Source organism: Panthera tigris, chromosome B1 (genome assembly GCF_018350195.1).
Source record: "Panthera tigris isolate Pti1 chromosome B1, P.tigris_Pti1_mat1.1, whole genome shotgun sequence".
NCBI classification, from domain to species: domain Eukaryota; kingdom Metazoa; phylum Chordata; class Mammalia; order Carnivora; family Felidae; genus Panthera; species Panthera tigris.
In genome coordinates this window covers 80,537,200-80,563,732 of record NC_056663.1, presented here as the reverse complement: position 1 = coordinate 80,563,732, position 26,533 = coordinate 80,537,200, and the positions used below count along the sequence as shown (strand labels likewise).

The window sequence follows — 26,533 nt, the reverse complement described above, 5'->3', positions numbered from 1 at the left end:
CGTATGGCAGATGTGCAGCTCCGTCTCTTGGTGAGGGGAGGGGGACCCCAGCAATTCAGGTCATATGTTATTCATTTCCGAAATCTTCATTTTCTTTCAGTCTCTCTCTTTTTTTTTAATGTTTATTTCTGAGAGAGAGAGAGAGCGCGCGTGCGAGCAAGCGAATGGGGGAGGGGCAAAGAGAGAGAGGGATACAGAGGATCCAAAGAGGGCTCTCCGAGCTGACAACAGCGAGCTGGATGTGGGGCTCGAACTCACGAACCAGGAGACCATGACCGGACCAAAGTCAGAGGCTCAAATGACTAAGCCACCCAGATGCTCTCTTTCCTTCAGTCTTAAAATCCACCTTACTTTTCAATCATTTGATTACTACTTTCCTTTTCAATTATTTCAATTATTCGAGTTTTTTCTCCAATCTCTTATTTATCTCCATCTTTCCATCTCTCTTTTTCCCTACTGATCTTTCAGCCTCCCGCCCAACTCTAGTAGACCCTTCACTCTGCATTTTCATTGCCTCGAAGGTCAGTGTAGAAAGAAATTGGGAGAAGCAGAGCGAGGGTTCACTTTTGCATGTTGGAGTGTCTCATGCTATGGTGGCCATCGCTTGGAAGCAGTGAGTTCAGTACGTCAGTTCCAGGGCATCTGTGTCACGTTGCCGGCACTATTAGGATGGCAACGCAAAATTCAACAGAGACGTAAGGAACCTGTAAGAGCCACGATTTCCGTCAGTTGATCATGAACCTGGCAGAACGCAATCTTCAAGCCAAATCAGAACACCAGCAGTGGCTCTTGTTCCAGAAACCTATGTCGCACACCACCTTCCACCCTCTTTACTCACTTGTTTAATAACTCGCTCGATCATTCGTTCGTTCAGTTAGCACTCATGGAACTGATTAACTGCTCTGTGAAAGAGCGAGGAATGCCGGGAATGGAATGTGACATAACCCGCACTGAGTGGCTTCCCAGGCACCCCTGTGACCGCTCACACCTCCTCCCCATAAACTTCCTTCAGGGCAATCGGTTCTCCACTGCATTCCCACACTATGTCTCACAACCACACGAAGGTCTCTCTGACTTGAGGTCTGTTCTGTCGAAGCTATTTTCCGCTCTGTGGCCAGAGTGAGCACAAAATCGGGTTACATCAAATCCCTCGGGAGTTTGTCACACAGGGGAGACTCCTAGGTGTGGTGCACAAGGACCCTCATGACCTGGCCCCTGCCCGTCCCTGTGTGTCTCACACTCCCCCCACTCCTCACTCTGTGCTCCAGCCGGGAAGAGCTCCGCGCTGCCCTCCTCGCCCTCCCTGCCACGTGCCCAGGCCCCAGCGCTGTCCCCCAGCCTTTGCGCTCGAGCTCCTTTTGCCTGGAATGCCCTTCACCCACTTCTCGAGCCCTCTCCTCCAGTGGCCCTCAGTTCTTAAGTCGCCTCCTCTGGGATGCCATCTTCAAAGCCGCCCACTGGCCTTCAGGTCCTCTCCACTCTGTGCTCGCCTGACCCGCAGCACACTCCAGCCTCGTGCTCACCGCGAGTACTACCACTGTGGGTCCTTAGGAGCTGCCCTCACTAAGGTGGCAGCTGAGGGTCAGCAGCTGTTTCCTCTTCATCTCTGAGCACACAGTGGGTGCCCAAAAGGAGTGTGTCGAGTGAGTGGATTTCTATTTTTCCAGATCCCACCATAAATTTACCGTGCAGACTATCACTCCGTTTTCATTATCTTCTTTAAGTAGGGGGGAAAAATGGCAATAATTAAAAAAAACAAAAAACAAAAAACAAACTTACTAGAAAGAGTTTTCTTTTTAAAGTAAAATTTAAATATAGGACTCTTTTCATCTTGCTATCACTGCAGTAATATAAATGAAGCAAATTAATTTTAATGCTCCCAGGTACTGATTCTGTGTCACCATGGTTGACAGGATCCAACTAGACTTTATGAGATGGCATTTGACTTTATGGAAGTGAACACTATGCCTGCATTTACAATTTTACGGGGGCTTTAAGCTGTCATGCTGAAAAATGTTTATAAAACATTAATCAAAAAATGCCTCTTTAATACAATGCATTGTCTGAAAGATGTTAGAAGGCGCATATTGTAAATGGATTCTTTTTCTGACTAAAGTAATTTCCACCAAAAGCATTTCCCCATTGCTCTACAAGTACACTGTGTGGATAGATAAAGAGCACTTTCCCAGCACATTACTACCTGCTCCAAACACTTGGGAAATCAGTAATGTACAGCATGCCATATTTCCATGTCACACACGACACATTCGTCTAAAATTATCCAACAGAGTTTGACACTGCGGCACATTCCATAAGCAGGGCTTTCAACTGACATCTGCCAAGTAGGAACTTCAAGTGAGGGCTTTCTTCTTCTAACAAGCGAGTAAGGGGTTTCTTTTATCCTATACCCAGGATGGAAAGGATAAAACAATAGGTACAAGAACAAGTTTTTTTTTTCCTTCCTATTTTAAATATGTTTATTTTATGTTCTCTGAATTAGAAAATTCCCTTTGTATTAGTGTTCAAGCTTCAACAGTTTCTATGTTCTATTGGATGGGCAGTTTTTAATTGTTCCTTGGGAAACATTTATCTTTCCAGATTAAACATGGACTTTGATTTAGCCCACACTGAAGGCAGAAGGCTGCTCTATTGTTCGCGACATAAAAACTATCTACTTCATATCATAGTTCAGTTTACTTACCTGTAGGTGCACAATGTTCTCACCATCTGTCCATCCACCCATCCATCCATTCCTTCGTTAAAATATACTTTTTGGGCCTCTGCCCTGTGTGAGTCACTGTTCTAGGTGCTGACCATATAAGGTCAGTAGCACCGCCAAGGCCTCTGCCTTCCTGGGGCTCACCTTCCTGTAGCTCTTGCCCTGATACCTCAGCTTTCCTCCACCAGAGGGACAAATGTCAGCATGGTGAGTGTAACCCGTTCTGTCACTGGCTTCCCCAGTTTCTACAACTCAAAGTTTGGGAATTATCTTCGACCAACCCCATTTCTCTTCTTACCCCTAGATCAAGCCACCGAAATCTGTAGATTCTTTCCTCCGCCTGCCACTCCCCTTCCCCCTCGGTTTTCACTGCCACCTTCCTAATTCCGTACCTCATAAAGGCAAGCTGAGATTACTCTTATAGCCTCCTGACATAACCCATCTTCAGAGTCTTCCCTTCATCAATCCTCCAAACCACGGCCAGATTAATCTTCCTACAACCCACATTAATTAAAGCCAATACCCTGCTCAAGAATTACAATGACTGTCCAGTGCCCATTCATCACGTTCTCTACCTATTCAACTTCAGTGAAAAACAGTTACTACCAGCACCATTTTGTAAGTGCTTACCGCGTGCGAAGTGCTTTGCCTGCATTATCTCATTTAATCCTTGCAACAGCCCTATGGAGTGGGGGCAATTTTCCCATTTAGGCATGAGGGAACTGAGGTTGAGAGCAGTTAAGTGGCTTGCCTGACATCATGCATCATGCATTTCAGTAGAGGCGGAATTGGACCTCAGTCTATTTACTTGTAATCACTGAGCTATGCCAACTCCATTAAACCAAACTTTCAGTTGTCAATTGCAGTTCTCAGCTCAGGTCTAGCACTTTCTTGTCTTTGTGAAAGCCCAGCCTCTGCTGGATCTTGCCCTTTCTCTCTATGCACCTAAATCCTATGGGTTCATTCAGGCTCAGCTTTATATTTCCTCTATCGTGAAGGTGGCCTCCCTACTGATTTCTTCGTCTTTTGAGGCAAGAAGATGCTCTTCCTCCTGCATCAGATAAACTAGCATTTGCTTATGTTGCCATTATTTTCTTTGGTGTAGGTTTTGTTTTCCCCTGACCATAGGCAGAGTATAGCATTCTTCTTTTAAACTCCTGCAGTATTTAAGCACAGGACTGGTACTTAATAAATGATTGATTACTTAAGAATAGATACTAAAGTAATGTTTCCTATTTAAGAAGACAGGATATGGAACAAATAAATACTAGCTGCTTTGCTAGATTGCAAAGAGAGTGCATTCCCACACTCCTTGGGGAGAGGACTGTATTTCCTAGGACAAAATACACTTGCTATTGCAGGAAGGAAAGAAACTGGACTGACTGAGGAACACGAAATTTGAAATGAGTACTAAATTGTGGAGTAGGAGAGGAAGTATGTTGGAAAACAGCCTCTGCGTCCCTCGAAGTCTAATATGACACTCACATTCCCACTTAGCAAAGATAGCGTGTATTCCAATCACCTGGATCACTTCCTGTCTTTCAGGGGTTCATTCGCCTGAATTCACATGACTTGTTTTCCATTTAAATGCTTTCTCAGACTTTTCACTGAGGTTTGGAGAAAGCTGCTGGCAAATCTGGAATCCAGTTGCTTCTCTCTTCCGTCGTCATGGTGATTTCCCACTTTTGTTTAGTCTGTTCTTAGTTAGAAACATCCATAAGTTTACTATCTAAATGTCCTACACATTGTTATTGAATTCTATCTCTTCCTCAGTGAATCTCTCAGAAAAGCCCATGTTTGCCTTTAAAAGTCATTGGGATAGATGGTCTCCCCAGTCATAATGTAACCCAGGAACGCAGTCGCTGTTTAAGACACTCTTCTCCCACATCACTAAATGCCAATCTCTGTGTTCCCTTCTCACACACGCGTGCACACACACACACACACACACACACACACACAGTCTTTCTCTTTAGAGACAAGTACTCACAAAACGTCAAACTCACTGGCACTAATTTATCTCAATTACTAAACAAGGGAGCAATTACATGCCATTTCTAGAGCACAAAATGATACCATGATAAAGTGCAACAAGTTTTAGAATTTGGTTAGAAAAGGCTTTCAGGTGAGATTTACCTAAAGCGAGCTAATTTTCAGTAATATAGCTGTCATTTTCATGCAGCCATTTATAATTTATTATATCCAGTAACCTACGTGAGGCAGGTCAGTGTAGGAGTTAAGAAGCCTGACACAGAAGTCAAAGAGCCCTGGGTCAGCACGTGCACCACTTACCACCTGTGTGGCCTTGGTTGGGCAAGTTATTTAGCCTCAGTTTTCACATCTGTAAAGTGTACCTACTCTGTAGGTTTGGGGCTTTTGCCTTTTTTAATGGACAGTAAGTGAAACAATGTACAAAGTCCATTACGTGTCAGACAATCTTCTAGGTGCAGGGAATAAATGGGCAATCGCCCCCTTCCACTGCCTTCAAGGAGTGTATGCTGTTACTCATTTAATAGGGAGAGAAGATAGAGGACACCAGGCCAAATCAAGGCAAAGAGCAAATTCCACGCAGTCACAAAATCATGACACACGGCAGCGAGAAAAGGCAGCACTGCTGTCTAGGGAAACAGTTGTTAGGCAAATGGATTCAGTGAACATTTGTGTTATTCCGATTTTTGTCTCTGGTTTGGAGGGGGTAAAACGAAAGGCCATCTGCTTCGAGGTTGAATGGTTATGGCTTGGCTTGTAGAGGCCTGCTAGGTCCGTCAAGAGCTACCCTAAGGTGTGGCCTTTTGGAGCAGCTGCTATTTAGTCTGCACAGCCCCCAGAATTCTATTCTGCTTACAATCCTGGCTATTCTAGAACTCCTCCCCCAATCCCCTCCCCCCAGCCTTCCAAACCCATCTGGAATGTTCTGAAGGCTGGCAAGTCAACTTCCTGCAGATTCCCTCAGGACTGCGGACAGGATGTCACAGATCTTCTCCTCACTCCCATCTAAATAACTGGTCTTTTGTGCAAATTCTCCAAGGTACTTTAATATGCAGATTACACTGCCTCACCCTTGCCAATGATTTACATTTCACTTTCCTCCCTGGTCTTTTTGTGTCATTCCATCTTAACTGCAATCTCCTGCCCTATTATCTTTGGCGTTACCCCACTACAGCATCAGAAAGCCTACTGCTGCTTTATGACACACAGAAGAAGACATTTGTGTCCTTTTTATACAAAGAGGCATCCAAAATGAGGTACGACTAAATAACATATGCAGATAGGAGCTCTCTCGCACTTTCCCCACTGCCCCAGTGGGTTCACGGAACCCACACAGATGTTGAACATTTCCAAACTGCTCAATACAAAGGCAACAACAGCAGCTCCGGGATCTCTGATGAACCCCCTTGGCTAGGCCTCTGGCAGAAAAACACGGCAATCCTGCACCAGTTTAACAGATATCTACTAATGGAATTTTAATTTCTAACCTCCGAAGCCCAAAATATGTCATAGGGTTATCTCTGTAGCTGGCGTATGAGAGGGGAAGGGACACTTTACAATCCACACAGGAGACGTCAGCAAACGTGCGTCACAAACTGGCCTCAAACACCCCCTCTGCTTTCCTCTCAGGGGCTCATGCTGCTCTCCGGCCACCCTCCCCTCCACACTTAGGAAGACTTTAAATGTCAGACGTCTTTTCTGATGTGAAACTTTAGACATTTATCCTTGATCTTTCAAAACCGTAATTCAAGAATATATTTTTTTTTAATCCAAAAGGGAGAATTAGGTCTGCAAGAGCAGGACAATTAACAAATATAAGGCCATTATTATACACATTATACACATCTAAGGCCATTATTAAGAAAAAGGAACCACCTTTCCAGTAATCAAAAGCTTTAGAAAAGAGAGCGCAGTATCCATGTTTCAGTCTTTCAACAATCCCACCTCGTACAGAACTTCAGAAGTCATATCTGGAGTTCATAGATTTTTTTTTTAAAGTTTATTTATTTATTTATTTTAAGAGAGAGAGAACGCGCATACCAGCAGGGGAGGGGTAGAGAGAGAGGGAGAGAGAGCATCCCAAGCAGGCTCCACACTGTCAGCGCAACTCGAACTCACGAACAGTGAGATCATGACCTGAACTGAAATCAAGAATCGGATGTTTAACCGACTGAGCCACCCAGGTGCCCCATTGAGTTCATGGACGTTTTTGACCTTCATTTGTGTGTTGGAAAGGCACTACAGGGTACAGAAGATAATTACACAGGTTACTATGTGTCAGGTACCATTCTGAGAGGGTGCAAACATCAGTTCATTCACTCCTCATGTTTCCGGTGTGAGTAAAGCTACCATTCTTGTCTCCACTTTTCAGATGAGGAAACCGAGGTCGCAATCAGTACAAATTTCCCCAAGGCCACGCACAGCTAGTGACCGGACGTAGCTGGGATGTGAATACACACAGACTGGCTCCAGCGTCTGTGGTCTTCAACCATACTCTGTGCTTGCAATGCCTGAAATGCTTATTTGTTGGGGTACTTAGGAACCCCAGAGAAAAGAGATGCTTGATAATATTAACATCGAAAACAGAGGGTGAAACCTAAGAAAAATAATATTTACACAAGAGAAGTCTGAAAGGAAAAGAGAGGTACGCCTTTCAACAAAGGTGCCTATGTGACCGGCCTTTTACTTGCTTCAAATAAAAGGTGGCTTATGATCATTTTGGCCCTTTAGGAAAATAATAGATTGTGTTTTAGTCTTCAGTTACCTGGGCTGTAATCCCATCGCTTTGCTGAAAGTTTTATGTAAATAAAGATGCAAGAAAAGACCAAAATGAGCAGCTGGTGTTATTTCTGTTCTGAAACAGGTACGTTCTGATTGGAAAAGACGTTTAATGAATGGCCTGAGCCGACTCACCAGATGCTGACAATGAAACATTTAACTCTACCAATTGAAGGTTTCTGCCTCGGAAGATTAGGTACACCTTCACCTGTCTGACAGCGTTGTAGGAGTAATTAGCAAGCAGGGAATTCAAGAATGAATTAAAGAACTGAGCCAGGGAGGCTTCATTCAAACGCCGGCTGTGTCTTCCAGGATGGGGTCACCATATTTATGGAGACAAGGTGGACAGGAAGTAGATGGACATGACTTTTTTTCCCTTTTCTAGGCTGTGAAGGAAGAGTCTTTTGTCTTCTTACGAGAAAATCTGGCTAATATTCATGCTCACAGGACATGAAAACATCAAAAATAGATTGAGACTTTCGTATGACAAATATAACACAAGGTCATCAGAATATATTTAACATGATCACCAATACAGAAGTGGCCCCTGGTTCAGAACAGAACTCACCGAACTCCGGCTCTGGAAAGGCTTGCTTAATTTTACAGAAGTTTTTAGATGCGTTTTTATATAAATGAAGAAAAACACTCCAATCTTTTCAGTCCGAGGCACATCAGAGAAGCAGATGGATGTGACACGCGCTTTCGTGGATTCTGACACAGCCGCCACCCTCTAAACTTAGTGCTCCCTAAAATTTTGCACTGATAATGCTCTTAACAGTGGACGGTGGAACTTCTGGAAGGCTTTCAAGTCTTAGTTAAGTGGTATATGTGATCAGCTGTGACCCAAATGCACATTATTTTTTTAAGATACATTCTTTCTTTTGTCAACATGGCTGTTAATCACCCTCTGGCAGTAATTTTCTTCTTGATGATACAATGTTTATGATGAACATCAACATCAGAAGAGATGTCTTCTGACACAAAAGAATTAAAGAACTGACACAAAACAAGGCAGTTTTGATTTGGGGATTAGAAATTAGCATTATTTATCTTTAAATCCAACTGTTTTAAAAATGTTCACTCAGGTTTCTGTGGTTTAACTTAGCTAGATGATGTCCCACTAACCTCCTCCTGCTCTTTATCTATTCTGAATATATAAAAATTGGAGAGTTAAGGCCTCATTTAGAAGGCTGTTAGGCAGAGGAAGAAATTAAGAAAGCCCTTGGAGCCATTTCTGGAAATAATGATGTTTGTCTAATCCCCTCAGTTCTCCTTAACCTCTGAGTACTTCACACATCTAAGAGAATTGTGGTTTTCACAAGTCAGTACAGACAAATGGCCACTTTTATCAACAAATCAGTAGGGATAATCTTAAATTGCAGTCTTTAAAAAAATTTTTTTTTAATGTTTATTTATTTTTGAGACAGAGCACGAGCAGGGAAAGGGCTGAGAGGGAGACACAGAATCCAAAGCAGGCTCCAGGCTCTGAGCTGTCAGCGCAGGGCTTGAACTCAGAAACCGCGAGATCGTGACCTGAGCTGAAGTCGGACGCTTAACTGACTGAGTCACCCAGGCGCCCTCTAAATTGCAGTCTTTTTGAAACACAGTAGTGCATAAATGCACATACACGCAGAAAGTAGTCTGATGCGGTAGTTCTCAGCCCCTGCTACACATTAGAATCACCTGGGTGGCTTTCAGGAACTATGATGCTGGGTCCATCCTGAGAGATTCAGAGGTAATCGCTGTGGGGCGAGGTCAGGGCTTCACGGTTATTGGACAGCTCCCAGATGATTCTAATGTGAGCTGGGCTGAGAAGCCAGGTCTGGTAGAAGGGGGGAGCAAGAGGACTCTGGAGGATGCTGGAGGCACAGATGGGCCTGTATGCTGTAGGCTCTGCTCTTTAGTCACTATGTGGATTGGGGTAAATATCTGACCTCACTGAAGCAGAACTTTCTACCTTGGACAGTGTGCTCAATAATACCTACTGTGCAGGGCTACTGTGAAGCTTACATGAGATAAAGGCAACTTATGTGCCTAATACAGTGCCTAGCATTAGCAGATAAACAGCGGAGCCTTCTCCCTTTAATGTTTCAAAGTGTCTTCATATCTACTTTCTGATTTAATGTTCCCCTCAGCCTTATAAGGCAGAAGAAAACAGGCCTGCAAGTTTGGATGTCAATATGTTTGGCTGATTTAGAATTTCAGATCATTTTACTATCAAAATAATTTCATATCCTCTCTAACCTCTGGAGTGCCTCAGGGCTCAGTCCTCCGAGCTCCTTTCTCCTCTATCTCCATAGTCCTTAGTGACCTCATCCAGTCTGAGAGCTTAAAATAACCTCTATGTGATGAAAGCCCCACACTTACAAGGCCAACTCTCCATTGGATGTTAAGAGATCTCAAACTTAACATGTTCAAAATGGAACTCTTGACTTGCCCCCACATCCCTCTTCAGCCACCAAAATCTGTTCCTTTGCCATCTTCCCGAATCCAGTAAATGGCAACTCCATCCTTCCAGCCCCTCAGGCCAAACACCTTAGAATATCTTTAATTCTCCTTTCTCTTATAAGCATATCTAGTTTATAGGAAGCCCTATAGGCTCTGTGTTCAGAATATGTCCAAAATCCAATACCACTCCCACCTTTGAATTGCCTTTGACCTTAAACTCCTATCTGGATTAAAGCTTCTTAATTGGCCTTCCTGTTTCTCACTGTTGTACCCTTCCATCCATCCAACTCCAGGCTTTTATTAACACAGCAGCCATAGGGATCCTTTCAAAGTGGAAGCTGGATCTTGTCTACTCAAGATCTACTAGTGTACTCAAAACCTTCCAATGACTTCCACTCTCATCCTGAGTAAAATGTAGGTCCTTACAGTGGCCAACAAGGTCTTACACAATATCACTCGCCCTTCTCCTACCCCTTGTACCATGTCTCCTATAGCTCTCTCCCTCACTCATTCTGTTTCTTGAATACCGGCCCCCTCCTCATCCTCCAACTTGCCAGGCACACAGTGTTGCCCCAGGCCCCACACCCTCACTGCTCCCTCCACTTGGAATCTCCTTCCCCTAAATACCCATGTGACTTGCTCCCTGTTTCCTTTAGGTCTTCGATCCAACACCCTCTTTCAGCCTAAAACCTTCCCATCTCCACCCTGGCACTCCTTATTTTCCTTCCTGGTTTTATTTTTCTGTATAACACTTAACCATCATCGGATATGTTCTGTGCTTGAGTGTCTGTTTAATCCCACTAGAAAGGAAGCTAGTAAGGGCAAGAACTTTTTTGTACTTTGTTCACTGCTGCAGCCCATAGGACCTGGAACAGGACCCAACATATAGTAGGCACTAAAAAACACTTGGTGAGTGAATGAACGAATCAAGAAAATTGTGTTTCAAAAGCACCTTTTCATCGGCACCATTGCTTCCTGTTTTTGCACTCACTGCCAGTGTCAAGGGTTTTTTTTTTTTTTTTCAATATATGAAATTTACTGTCAAAGTGGCTTCCATACAACACCCAGTGCTCATCCCAAAAGGTGCCCTCCTCAATACCCATCACCCACCCTCCCCTCCCTCCCACCCCCCATCAATCCTCACTTTGTTCTCAGTTTTTAAGAGTCTTTTATGCTTTGGCTCTCTCCCACCCTAACCTCTTTTTTTTTTTTTTCTTTTTTCCTTCCCCTCAAGGGGTTTTTTTTTCATTAATATTTAGAACATCTGCTCTAGCAGTACTAGAGTGCTTGCACCAGAGTAGACCAGTCATAGCACACAGAGAACCAGTACATGGTGGGAACGTGCAGCAGGGGCAGCTCTGAGAAATGTCGCTGCTACAGTATCGTTGCCATGCTCAGCTTCAGGAGAGATGACATTCCAAATGAGCTGGCTTTCTGAGGCCTCCGCATCTTCTGAGCTGTGTCCAATTTTACGTCTCCTCTTGCCCCCAAGGTAGCTTGTCAAAAACCCACCTGGTACCCCATGGCTTTAAAAAGTGGGCAGCTAACTCTAACTTCTGGCTGGAGTTGTCTGGATGGGGCTGTAGATGGGGACAAGGAGGCTGTGGGTGTCCCCCTCGTTTTGCAGCTGCAGGCTCGTTTATTCCTCACTGTAAAGGAGCATGGAGCTGGCTGTCATTAAATACACACAAACCGGTTTATAGTGTCTGGCTCAATTAAGGGAACTTCTGGAAGAGACACAACCCAATAAATAATTGGAGAGATGCAACTCTGAAATGACAAATGTTATTCACAGGTCTCTGTTTGCAAGTGGAGATTGAGAGATATGAACTTCAAGTGAATGAGATCTCCTGGGTGAGCGTCTTCACTTCAAACACGGTAAACAGCTGCTGTCCTGTGATGCACATTTTAGGACTGCTACAGGCAAACTTTCTAAATATGAATAATAATAATAGTAAAGACCAAACCCCTCGGCAACTGACAGTGAGTGTAGAGATATCAGGAAGCACTGGGCCAGGGGCCGCTGTCAGCTCTCCTGGACGGGGTGAAGGCCTCCTCACAAAGGACAAGCTCCAGAACGCCACAGCGTGTTCCCCTCACCTCTCGTGCCATTTCCCTCTCAGAAGCGTGGCGTGTATATGACTGAGGGTGCATGATTTGGTTATTAATGGGTACAATTAATCTCTTTAGAGCTACTTCCATGACTGGTGGTTTTTTACTTGGAAATAAAGAAAACTGGGAATTAAGAGTTTCCACTAACTTAATGCCACTAAGTTGACCTTCAAAGCATGTAAGGTAAGGTACGTAGTTTTCAGTGCCACTGCAAGCCCAGTCCAGCGGCAGTGCAGCTGGTGCAGGTAAACGACGGCTCCTCTTGCTCCCACCCTGCCACCGAGACTGAACGAGCGGTGGACGGCTGACACATGATTCTCAGGTGTTTCTAGAATCCTGGGTGGCATGATGGAAAGGACCTGGTCTTTGACATCAGAGACCTGGTTTTAAATCCTGATCATGCCCTCTGCCAGCTATATGATCGGATGATCTAACCCTAATCCCCTCAGTTTCCACATCTGCTGAAAAGGAGGTTAAAACAACTGTCTCAAAGGGAGGCCACCTCAAAGGTGGAGGTTTTAGTGAGGCAGGGCTTGTCAAGTACCTAGTATGGTCGTCTGGCATAGAGTCAGCACCACCCAAATGATTGTGATTAGGGTTTCGATTATGGTTAGAAAGAGCACTATGAGATAGTATTGTGGAGCTCAGATTTAGTAGTTTACAGGACTGGGCAGGGAAGGGGCTTGCCACTGAAACACCCAGGGTGATGTCAGAAGCATTCCTACAACTTTTGAGAATGGTAGCTACTGAGGATTGCCACAGGAACTGAAACTTCCAACCTAGGGTGTGGCCAAGACTCCACTGGCCTTCATCTGTCTACAGATTCTGGATAAGGGCTTGTGGTTCTCCTCTCCTCTCCCCCTCCTCTCCTCTCCTCTCCTCTCCTCTCCTCTCCTCTCCTCTCCTCTCCTCTCCTCTCCTCTCCTCTCCTCTCCTCTCCTCTCCTCTCCTCTCCTCCCCTCCCCTCTCCTCCCCTCCCCTCCCCTCCCCTCCCCTCCCCTCTTATTTTCTTTTTGAATCTTTCCATGGTATGAATTACACTGTAAGATTTTGGGGGGGAAATTCATATCTATTTCCTTTCATCAAGGGACTTCTATACGGACAACCTTCAAATACCAGGCATGCTGAAATTATTTTCAATATGCTTAAACTTTACTTTAAGCTTAAAGAAAGCAAGCCTCACTTCTGGAGGCTTCTGGAGTGAGCACTGGGGGTGTGGCTGCTGAGTGAAGGGTTTTCCTCTGATCAGGCTATGCCTTGTGAAATACTGGCATACTTCCACATCCAAAAGCTGCGCTTTGACCACATTCATACAAAGGGAAATCAAAAGGCCTTTGAAGTTCAGACAAAAATATAGGTACAGATTGGGAAAACAGGAGCAAGTTTTCATCCTTCTTAGACATAACCACAATATCATACACTGGAGCCATGGAACGAGAAAGTGAGTGGCCTTGAGAAATCAGTGTCCAAGCCTACTGAGTTGTTTGTAAAATTTTATTTTCTTAGAGTACTTGGGAGTATGTCATGAGCATCTGTGTCCTAAGTATCTCCTTTTGGCTAATAATGAAATAAAAAGCATCTACAATTGGGGCACATCATGGCCAGACTAAAGTCAAAAACAAACACAAACAAACAAACAAAAAAACCCAAACAACCCAAACCAACCAAGCCAAGCTGACCCAAACTAGTTTCCATTACCATCAAAAAGCACTTACACAAAATTTGCCTGAATGCTCTACTATGTCAAACACTTCCCTAAAGGTCTGGGCAGGTGAGCCAGCATTCTGGAAACTGAGAGGTGATTCTCGATGCATGTATTATGATGCCTCTTAAACTTTCGTGTGCAAAATACTCTTTTTTGGTGTGTTTCAAAAATCGGACTTCAGGGTCTTATTCTTAAAAATTCTGAATCATATGAGGTGCAGTAATCTCTTTCTTCTTCTTCTTCTTCTTCTTCTTCTTCTTCTTCTTCTTCTTCTTCAAAGGAAGTGACTTGCTGTAATTTAGAGGGCCACCCTTGTTGAAATGTTGATCTTAAGGTATCCCTCTGAAGGGCTCAAGATTCTAAAGCTGAGTACCTTTCAAAATCAGAGAATTATTGAATGCTAGAACTAGAAGGGCCCCATAGATCATCTAGCCTAAACTGTTCATAGCTAGTAGCCCACAGGACTGGTACTAGAGCACAATACTCTCTGTAGAACTGTCGTTTCAGCACAGCACAGCGGCTGAGGGCGAGACCTCGTGTAAGTTCTGGCTCTGCCCCCTGGGTCATGTGACTTGGGCAAGCTGCTGATCACTTAGGAGCCTCACTTTCCTTATCCAGGATGATTGCGGGAGTGATGTGAGCTGGTGTGTGTAAAGGACTATTTGGGAGGTGACCTCCACCAGGTTGGTCACGCATAGGTTCCAGATTCTTTCTGGCAGATAATGTGTAGTGGCCACAGAAATAATTTTTAAAAAAAATTTTTTTTAGACGTTTATTTATTATTGAGAGACAGAGAGAGACAGAGCATGAGCATGGGAGGGGCAGAGAGAAAGGGAGACACAGAATCCGAAGCAGGCTCCAGGCTCCAAGCTGTCAGCACAGAGCCTGAAGCAGGGCCCGAACTCACAAACCGCGAGACCATGACCTGAGCCGAAGTCGGACGCTTAACCGACTGAGCCACCCAAGAATTTTAAGAATGGGTGAAGATGAGCTAGGCCCCCACAAGCTTGCCAGCAGGTTTGAATGAAAGTAAGCTGCCACACATACAGGTGTTTTTAACTCAACACATATTCGTAGTCACACATAGAAACAGTTTATACAACCTATCCTGTCAACTCAAGGCCCTGGCTCTGACCTTTCAAGCGCTCTCACTAGCCCCTCTCAAAGCACACACGGCTACGTTCCAGCACAGGATTCCATGACCCTTCCAGTCAGCCTCAGGCAACCACACATCCTCCTAATAGTAGTGGGGCACAGAACCACGTAGGGATAAGCCTCCAGCACAGCCCGGAGGATTTCATATTCAAGCTACTGGGTTTGCTAGATTCTTTGAGGCAAGTAGGAAGTGTCTCTAAAGTTTTCAGGCAGTATACTTATTAGTCAGAGTGCATTTATAACATTTATCATGCAAAGTAACAAGTCAGTAATTTCATCAATACAAACCCATTTCAGAATTCATTATACTCATTAGCAAAATCTCTGGTTGACAGAGATACAGATCACAAAAGCATGTGTTATAGCTGCCTCTGCAGTATTTCCTTTCTGATAAAATAGTAGCCGAACACTCCGGTGAGAATTTTCCATTAGAGCAACTGGCTGTCCCTAGAGCTGAACTCTGAACTAACTAGTGCCTACATGATCCCACACTGGACACAAAAGTATTTTCAAGTAAATTACTTCATGTAACAAGCACATAGCACAGTGTTTGCCTATTAAGTACTCAAGTACTGTTAGCTGTTATTTTTATTCCCACTACTATTGAAAACATGATGAATAGAGACACAATTAAAAAGTAAATCCAAAAAAAGGTACAGAGACTCTGTAACATAAGCTGGATTAATAAAAATCTAAATGCAGGTGATCTTATATTACCATAAATCAAGAATTATTCTGAGTCTTAATTTAGCTCTGGTCTCCACATGGTATCAGAAATTTGGGTTAAAGTTCAACTGAAAAAAGACAGTGGACGCTTAAGCCTATATGGTAACTATTTGAGGAAGGGAATAAAATCTTACCAAAAAGGTATAAGGTAATAGTTTCCAGCCTTGGGTTATGACCCATTAAGGAACTGCAAGTCAATGTAATGGGTTTTATCTACCACTTGGATAGAATATGGAATGCATCATATAAAATAAGAGTGAATGGGGTTTTGTAAAACTTTTTACACACAAGCAATGTGTACTCGATGACACTGTAAAATGTATCTCTAACTGTAGGTTGTTAATTTAACACGTTTGACAGTCTCTGGCATAGGAAACGAGGAGGAGGGGAAATGTGGGTAGCAGGGCACTGATCTCCAGGTGAACAGCTCCTGGCACATCATTAAGATTAATGGTACTTGAGGGTCAGGCTAAATAAGACAAAACAACAAAGAAGTTTTACTATTTTTCATTTCATACTTGCCGCCTAGAACCTGGGAACTTCTTAAATCTTTATTACCTAAGTCTAGATGTATTAGCAACGATTTTCAGACACCAAATTCAGAATCAAAAATTCAAAGCAAAACAATCCACAAACCTCTGAGAAACATAAGCATACCACTTTGAGCACTTACATTTCTTTCTTTATATGGATCAAAAAATGGTACAAAATGACAGACACTCCCTCACTTTTCTTCAGCGCAGTAGCAAAATCTACTCTGTCTATAATTTCAGTGGCATCTTTAAGGATCCGTCAAATGCAGAGGTCCCCGAACTGCCTTTCCTTATGGAACTGTAACTCCAGTGGCAAACCACAGGACAGATACATATTTATGGCTACGACCCAGACACAAACTTCTATTTTCTGTCTCTTCTCTGGACTTCTCTTTCCACTTTATAGTTTACTGTCATACAGCACTGTGGCTCTTAGTTTGCAAGAAAAAGTGCAGACAGTGATGCCTCACGTGAAATGGAGAGGCTGGCTCATCAAGACTCACTTTAAATAGAATATAACCTTTTGTTACTATAGAAGGTAGAAGGAATGAATGCCAGTTTCTGACTGGGCCGCATGGAAATATATGCCTATGGGAACAATTATAGATATTAAGTATTTAAAACTGTTTTATAACTAGCAATGTGATCAGAAGTGATTTTCTTCCTTAAGCAATTAATAAAATAATTCAAATTCACACCGAGAATGCACATTTACAATATTTGGAATCAGTATAGTACTTTTTGGTTTTCCAAGTGCTTTCATATCTTATTATACAATGCAGTTCTGGAAATCAGGAGGCTGGGCATCCAGTCTCTATTAGTTATATGATCTGGGGTTAAGTTTGTAAAAATTTTCCATGCTCTCATTTCTTTGTAGGCAAAATAATGTTACTGACCTGCTAATATTCAAGGTTTTCGGGTCATATGATTTAATGAGCTCAAAGCTTGCTTCCCAATTGTGGGGCAAGTTTTATTAAGATAATAGCCTCTGTTGGGGCGCCTGGGTGTCTCAGTCGGTTGAGCATCTGACCTCGGCTCAGGTCATGATCTTGTGGTCTGTGAGTTTGAACCCCACGTGGGGCTCTATGCTGACAGCTCAGAGCCTAGAACCTGCTTCGGTTCCTGTGTCTCCCTCTCTCTCTGCCCCTCCCCTGCTCACACTCTGTCTCGCTCTCTCTCTCAAAAATAAATAAACATTAAAAAAAAAAAAAGATAATAGTCTCTGTGTGCCAAATAGAATCACAGATAAGCTTTAGGGGAAAAGAATAGCAGAAGTGAAAACTTTTATATTTCAATCCCATTTCCTCTTGAGAAAATAATGCAGATGTTATTAAGTGATCTTTCCAGCCCAAGTTATGGGTAATCCTGTAGCATTCTCCAGTAGCTTCCAAGGAAAACTGAAAATAAGATCCGTTGCAGACTTTGTTTCTCCTATGAAACTCTTTGGAGGGTGAAGGTATTTTTTAACCTCTTTTGGAAGAAGCAAAAGCCGTATTTGGAAGAAGCAAAAGCCGTATTTCTTTTCCTGCAATAATGTAACATTATTTACACAACCGTTCGCGAGCTCTTTTCCCTTTCACACACAGCAGGGCAGTGGTTCTAGAACGGAAACAGTCACTGAGCACAGACTACGGAAACTTAAGCCTGGGAGGAATGTCAGGTATCGTTTTGTCCATCTTCTCATTTTACAGATGAGGAAACTGAGGCCCGCAGCAGTTACATGATTTGTTCCAGCTTTTGGTGAGATCAATGGAACTGGAATCCAGGCTAGAATCAGGTATGTGTTCTCTCCACTCTGCAGAATCCCAGGTCTACCAAAAAGTTATATTCTTTTTGCTTAATGCATAGTTTCTTGTCACAATTCAGCTGTACAACTGCAACCATAGATTCATATAGTGAAGTCTAAACAGTGTGAGGGAATCCCTGCCTTGATTCGCCCTTGTCCATAGTGTCTATAAACGGTAAGACATATGGTGGGCTTTTAATAAGCATTCATCATGATTCTCTAAACTTTAAATAGCATTCTTCCACTTCAGAAATGCTTCTAGAAATAAATGACTGAGAATCTCACAACTGACTGTCAATAGTCAGTTGACATGCTATGGGAGTATGTGCTTTCATTTTGCTATTTAAAAACATTAAAAACTAATATAAACTTATATGAAGGGATCTCAAACCTCCTGAAACATTCTCTTTTGAGGTGTCTTGAGAATGTTTTTCACATGTATTGGAACTCTAGATAAGCAAAGTGATTTGAATACTCAAGAGAAAAAGATAAAATAAAATAGAAGTAAACTACTAATTCCACAGAGTATCTTGGATCGAATTTCTTTCTGATGAGATCTATTGACTGACTGTGCACTGAGCCGTTGTTAACCAGGGTATATACCGTTCTTCAATCTCTGCTACGTAAAATACCTTGTCATTATTCTACAAATATCAACATCAAACTAGAGGAGAATTTGGGAGAGTTCACAGCTTTTAAGGTAACCCACTGCAAGGGATGCTGTCTTGACAAATATAAAATTACCTCCAACCCTGAGCTAAAACTATAGGAGAGCAGCATGCAAGCCCCGGAGTATTGTTTTAGATGAGGCACAGTGATAGCTCGGTGCTTCCTTCAGGCCTCCTCTTTCTTCCTGAACGAACTCCAGGGAATGGCATCATGTCAGGCTTTCCAGATGGATTATGTGAAGCCATAGCTCAATGTCATTTTCAATAGGAAGCCTCATAATTAAAGGTCAAATAGTCACTTCATCTGCAATCAATCAATAGAAAAAGTACTAATACGAAGAACTAATCAATCAATGGCAAATGCACTAATAAAAGCAATGAATCAAATACAGCATCTGCGTAGATGCAAGTACACTGAAGAGATTGAGACAGGGCAAAAGCAAGAACAATAAAATAAATTGAAAGGGTATGTACAAGAGAATATTTCAGAAGGCTCCTCAAGTGAGGGTTTTCATCTGTGGCTCATTAGTTACCTGGGTACCACTTGGTCTACAATGATTTATTCCTAAATACAAATACTACATATAATAATGAATGGTATTTCATAAGCCTTACTGAATGTATTCTATCTGAGGTGTTAGATGTGTGTGCACATTTGTTGCGTGTGTGTAAAATCACTAGAAGAAATACTTTGGTAGTGATCTCACGAGGGACAGATAAACTTTCTCAGGGCCAAAGAGATATATTATAATCTATTATATTTTATCTTTGTGTGAGAGGTGAGAGATAGTATAATTTTGAGTGATATGATCTGAAATATGTTCCTCGCTTTCCGGAATGTGAATTTTTTCACACTTAGTGTGATGTTCTTCCACTTCCATGCAGAGAAGAAGCTCCCTTAGGATAATTACTATCATTGTCACGGCAGATCCTCTGTAAGTGATGTCAGGTCCCCAATAGAAGGGAATGTGCATTGCATCTTGTGAAAATGGATACAGTAAATTCATAGGCCATTCTAGTGATAATTGAGCCAAGACCCTTCTCTACAGGTAAAGACTAGGGTGTTGCTGGAACAAGGGCAATCCATGTCACCCCCCTGAGATAAGGGAAGTAGCAAAGAGGTAAATGCTACCTAGGAGACTTCAGGAAGGCAGCCGGATATGATCAAGCCAGGACAGAATAGTCAGTCAAATTACCTAATCTAAGAGGTAAGGAAACTGAAGCCTGGGCATGCCTCACTGGAAGAGTGAGGATAAGTATTCAGGTCTCACAATTCCAAAAAAGCTTAAGGCCATCATGTTATGAAAGTAACTGAGGATTTAGACTACATGGTTAGTTAGATACCAGCTTGTATCTTATTGTAGTATCTAAGGGTCTACTTCATGGGAGAGCACTGCAAAAACAAAGTGCATATGCAGACATTTTGTCCGAGTTAACCCAACCCTTTTTAGCAAAACAGCTACTTCTGATTAGTGTTCAGAATACCCGTTTGCCTGAAAATCAGGTTTCAGAAAGCATCAGGAACAGAAGAATATGGTGTTGAGATTAAGAAAAATAAAAAGACACACACACAAATATCCAATGGGTAGGTATTTTGCTCATCGAAAAGAAAAGAATACTGGTCAGGCTTCAGTAGGCTCTTTGGGTAGAGTTCTTTGCTCAATACAGCCAGCTCCAGCACAAAAGAACATCGTGGAGAGACAAAAAAATCCATTTTGGTTTTTCTGACCAAAAAAACCCCAAGGAGTGTATGGGATTTACAAGCCCACTGCAGAAATGCAGAGTGTATATGGTGCAGCCACAGCTCAGCATCTCCTCTAATCCACTCTACTGGACATGGGCTCATTTGATCTCTGGCTCTGGACATCTGAGGCGTCTGGTGGCCCTGGCCTCTGGACTCCCTACCTACTTTTTAGGAGCCCTGGAACACTAGACATCACAGCGCAATAACAGTGTGGGGAAAGAAGTGCAAGATGATTTCTCTGAAGTCAAAAATTAAACCACACCCATTACATGAAAATCTATAGGACCAGGGGTCGGGGGACTGGAACCGTGGAAATGGTAACATGGTCATAATTAATACAGTTGATAATAACAAACAATAACAGCTCCTGCTTGAAAGAGTGTCTGCTGTGTGCCAGGTAGCGCACCCGGCTCTGTAGGTGGGCTGTAGAATTTCCTCCATAGTGATCTACATACACAGCAATTATGGCACATTCTACCATGTACTGACTATGGATTATGTACAAGTACTGTGCCAGCTACTTAACAAACTTTAATCTTAATAATAAACTTCATAAACGTGAATATGATTCTACCCCATTTTACAGATGAGAAAGCAAAGGTTCAGGGAAGTTAAGGGATTTGTCCAGTCACAAAGTCAGGATTGGAACGTGACTTCCAAAGTGCTTTCAACTTCAACTCGATAATATTATGAAGAAAACCTAACAGAAATACTGCAACGTATAGACATTAGATACAGTAACCCTTGAACAACATGAGTTTGAACTACAAGGGTCCACTTACATGTGTATTTTTTTTCAAATAAATATGGTATAGTACTGTAAATGTATTTTTCGTTATGATTTTCTCAATAACATTTTCTTTTCTCTAGCTCATTTTATTACAGTATATAATACATATAACATACAAAATACTATGTTAATTGACCGTGTTATTGGTAAGGCCTCTTGTTAACAGTGGGCTATTGGTAGTTAAGTTTTGGGGGAGTCAAAAGTTATACATGGATTTTTGACTGTGCAGGGGGTTGGTGCCCCTAAGGCCCCTCTCCCTGCATTGTTCAAGAGTTAACTGTATATCACTTCTTCAAATAAGCTGAAGCCCTAGATAGCAACTGTTCCTTAGTTTGTCCAATTTTGAAGTCATTTTCCAAACTTGGCAAGACTGACAATAGATTCTATCAAACAAACGTGCATGGGGTTAGTAACAACATTATGGAACGTCTTTGTTTTCTAACTTACAGACTGAACCTTTTTAACATGAGCATACAGAGAATTGTCATGCTTTTTCACTCTTTTAAGTGACTCTTTTAAGTGAGTCACATGCCAAAATATAAAGAAATTTTTAATACAACTTTTTACCACAATGTGCCTACTACCTCAAGGAGTTTGTGAATGAAGCTGTCAGTAAAGTTCCTGGTTACTTTATGACTTTTAATGACTAAAAACACAGATTCAGTTGCCCGGACAGATTATTGGGATAATGCCAATACACTGGATAAAGCATAGTAGAAAACAGCACTTTTCTTCTTGATCTACTTTTGTCTATTAAATAAATATTTATTTCACTTCAGGCACTAATCAGATTGGGTTAATGATCACCACATTGTGTTTCTTCATGGAAGTAACATTCTGAAATGGACTTTAAACTAATGTCAATACCAGATTAGGATAAGAGTATTTCTACCTTCCTCCAATCTTCCAAAAAAGTAAGTTAACTTTTCCAGGGGCAACTCTAGAGCTTTCCAAAGCTAAGTTTTTGCCCATTCCTTTTCAGAAGAAAGTCTTCTCCTTCCCCCATCCCTACTACCTCCTTCCCCGGCTTTTAATGTTAACACACTACTCTGAAAACCTTTTATGAGAATCAAAAACATAATTACAAATTACGTTAAGTCCCACACTATTAAATTTAGGCCTTCAAAAACTGGTCCAATCAGATAATGGTATTTCAGAGCAATGACCCGTCCTCATCTTGCTATTGTTCTTTATCTAACACAGTGTATAATACTCCATTCCAGTTAATTTGAAGAAATGCTTAAATGTTAAAATCGTAAGATGTAACTGAGGGTAATATTGGTTAAAAAGTTGGTTTTCGACTCTGTGAATCACTTACCCAGTGTGAGAGATTTGTGTGTAGAACAGAAAATGATAGCCACAGTGTCTGCTGGTGTGAAACCCGAATTATTCCTAGGGGCAAAAAGAGTATTTTACAAATACATGCGTAAAAAGCCTACTTAAACACATCCCAAATCAGATGTAGTACCTACCTTCATGTTAACATCTTTTGATCAGTCCTGGTGACAGAAGTGATTCTATCCCCAAATGTACAGAAGTGTCTGAATTTATTTTTAGCGAATCATTCCTGAGTCATTTACCCATGAAAAAAAGGTCTTAAAACTATGTGGGGGACACCACCTCTCCCAGCTCCCCCATGATTCTCTCCCCATCCCTCATGCCTATCCTCTGGCAACCCCAAACTGTTCAAAATTTTTTTCATTTCAAATGTTCTGTATGTGGAATGATATGGTACATAACCTTTTGGGACTGGCTTTTTTCACTCAGCATAATTCCCTAGACATCCATCCAAGTTGTTGTGTGTATCAAGAGTTTGTTCCTGGGGCGCCTGGGTGGTTCGGTCAGTTAAGCATCCGACTTGGGCTCAGGTCATGATCTCGCGGTCCGGGAGTTTGAGCCCCACGTCGGGCACTGTGCTGACAGCTCAGAGCCTGGAGCCTGCTTCGAATTCTGTGTCTCCCTCTCTCTGTGCCACTCCTCCACTAGGGCTCTCTCTCTCTCTCTCAAAAATAAATAAACATTAAAAAAAAGTTTGTTCCTTTTATTGCTAACTAGTATCCCATGATATGTATGTAGCCTAATTTGTTTAACCATTCACCTATGGAAGGACAGCTGGACTGTATCTAGTTATTGGTTATTAGAAATAGAGTTGCTCTACAAAAATATGTGGCGGAGGTCTCCAAAGATCACATACATAGTCAGGCTGTGGTGCAGGGCTTTGTGAAAATCATGCAGCAGGGAACTCCCTTAGCAAAGTTACGAGGCTATCACTTGACAGTAATTCCAGTGGCTCGAAAGCATTAATGTATCTCCGTAACTGCTTCCCTCAAGAAGGAGCATACCTTTCTGGCAGCAAACATAACCTTTTGATGAATACATGCTATGAACAAAAACGAAACATCATATGTTTTAGCAAAAATAGTAAGTTTTCATTCCTTGAGCAGTGACTGTGTATCAGATATTCCTCTAAGATGTGCACATTTGAAGACAGCTACCCCATAAGGTAGGCGACACAATATCCCACATACAGATGAGAACACTGAGGCACCCAGGAGGTGTGTAGCTTACCCAGGACCCTAGAGCTAGTAAGTGACATGGCCAGGATTTAAATCAAGTCTGGCTTCTGTGCCTATGCTCTTAACGGCCGTGTTCTACTATTGGTATGTAATAGGTCAAGCATTTAAAAATAAATCTCACTTAGCCAAAATCCATTAAATGTTATGGAGGACAGTACTGGTGAATATCAATTTTCAGATTTTCCATTTTAGAATATAAATATTTAGAGAAAAAAAAAGATTTAGAGAACCAGATGCTAAAAGAAATGTCATTTTACTAATATTATTATTATATTATTATTATCATTATGCTTGATATGTTAGAAACTACTCCTTCCTGCAGAATCATCAGGATTTGAGGTACAGTAAGTCTATTCATTCCCTGTCCTGAACTGAGACAAATGGAATGAGTTAGCAAATGGAAAATGCTCCAGAACCTGACTTTGTGTGTACAGTGGCAGATCTAACAGTTTATCCAATTTTTAAGGATCTCTAAAGAAAGCAATCTCACCCCTTTCCTTAGTAACCTCATCCTCGCATATAACTTTTGTTGGGAGAAAAATCCTCTCTAAATCCATCCATGTATCCTGATTTCTTTGTTATATACTCACTGGAGGGGAGAAGGGCCTTCTCTTCCTCGTCCCCTGGGCACAGGTTAAGAGAATGTGGAAATGGGCCTTTGGTTTTCTCCCCTCTGAAAAGCCATGCGTGCTCATGCTTCCTAACTAACTAGTCTTACCTCCAGCTCTTTTTGGATAACAACTTCCCAAACTGAGTTTTTGGTGTCTCACCTCAGGGGAGGATTCTCCACAGATGTGTATCACTTGAGTATAATAAGATGACCTTACTGTTTCCACATTTTATTTTCATATTTATATTGTGATAACACTCTTATTTTTTAAACATTGAACTACATGGCTGACATATTCCTTGATTCCTTTGTTCATCATGTAGGCCTAATGTGAAAGCAGCTGTGTGAGGTTCTGTCAATGCATGAAGGAAAGGAGCACAGATATACATATGCATATGTATATATATTTAAATTTTTTAAATGTTTATTTTTGAGAGAGAGAGAGACAGAAAGAATGGGGAAGGGGCAGAGAGAGAGGGAGACAGGCTCTAGGCCCTGAGCTGAGCTGTCAGGACAGAGCCCGACACAGGGCTCGAACCCACAAACTGAGATTATGACCTGAGCTGAAGTTGGATGCTTAACCGACTGAGCCACCCAGGCACCCCTGTATATGTATATTTTAAAGTTTATTTATTTTGAGACAGAGAGAGATATAGGAAGGTCAAAGAGACAGAATCCCAAGCAGGCTCTGCACTGTCAGCGCAGAGCCTAATGCAGGGCTCGAACTCACGAACTGTGAGATCATGACATGAGCTGAAACAAAGGGTCAGATGCTTAACAGACTGATCCACCCAAGTGCATCTATCTATCTATCTATCTATCTATCTATCTATCTATCTATCTTTTTTTTTTTTTAAGAGAGGGGGATTGAGAAAGAGAAAAAGAGGGGGTGGGAGGATTATGGCACCAAAAAAAAAGGTTATCTCAAGCTTGGCAGGGAATGGGGGATAATGATGGAGCACACAGAGAACCTTCTTGAAGGAAATTACAATTGAGCTGGGCTTCAAAGGTCAGGTTTAGATACGTGGCGGTGTGTATTTTAGGCAAGGGATAGTGAAACTGAAATCTGGGAGTCCAGGGGCAGCTGGCAAAGAGCAGTCTTCAGGCTGACTTGTATGAAGGGACGATGGCTGTGACCATGAGTGTGGACTTGACAAGATGGGCTAAGGAGATGGGAGGAGTAACCACTCAGTGTGGTATAAGACTGGCAATGATGAGGCTAGGCAGGAAGCAGAAGGCTGTAAGGGCCTGAAGAATCACAGTGACTGCAGAGATGGTGGTAAGAGACATGAAGACAGAAATAAAAGAACTTGTCAAATGTTGACTTCTGTGAAATATTTCCTCCCGGCAGCTTAAAAGCACACACTTTGGGGGCAGACGCACTTGAATTTCAATCCAGACCACCCTTTTCCTTATATATAAAATAGGGATAATACTGCCGGCTCCTGAGGGGAGGATAAATACCAATGTTTGTTAAGAATTTGGCACATCACGAGTGTTTAACACATGCTGGCTGATATTTTTTTTAAGGTTTTCATTTATTTTTGAGAGACAGAGAGAAAGAGAGGGAGAGAGAGAGAGAGAGCGCGCGCGTTCGCGTGCACATGAGTGGGGGAGGGGCAAAGAGAGAGAGGGAGACATAGAATCCGAAGCAGGCTCCAGGCTCTGAGCTGTCAGCACAGAGCCTGACGCGGGGCTCGAACTCATGAACTATGAGATCATGACCTGAGCCGAAGTCGGACACTTAACCGACTGAGCCACCCAGGTACCTCTGCTAGCTGATATTTTTATTATTACTGTTGCTTTGAGAGAGGAGGAGGAATGAAAGAGAAATGATAAGCTTTGAGCACATAGGACTAAGAGGAACATGAGGGCATTAATGGAAATGGGGAACAGAAGAGGTGGCCCAACGGGGTCTGGGGAGGAGGCCAAGGAGTTGAGTGAACAGAATTTGCATTAGTGACAGGGCACCATGTTCTCAAGAAATCTGGGGAAGAGAAGGAAAAGGTCATGGGAATTTGAACATGACCATGCAGAAAGAGGGATGACATGGTGGGTAGAAACAACTGATGAAACCAGGTCTCCAGAGAGGCCTAAGAGGACCAGGCTGTGGGGCTAGCCTGAGAGGGGCTATTTCCCAGCCCATGAACTGGACACTAAAGAAGACAAGCTGAGCAGGAAATATGGAAAAATT

At 42.4% G+C, this 26,533-nt stretch overlaps 1 protein-coding gene across 2 annotated transcripts in view; it reads right to left on the bottom strand.

The window, feature by feature from the left end:
- SLC10A7 (solute carrier family 10 member 7) overlaps positions 1 to 26,533 on the bottom strand; it is a 249,420-nt gene that overhangs the window by 6,861 nt on the left and 216,026 nt on the right. For both annotated transcript variants that reach the window (XM_007091757.3, XM_007091758.3), the window contains one exon: positions 22,472 to 22,545. In XM_007091757.3, coding sequence (XP_007091819.1) covers positions 22,472 to 22,545 — 74 coding nt within the window. The remainder of the gene's footprint in view (positions 1 to 22,471; positions 22,546 to 26,533) is intronic.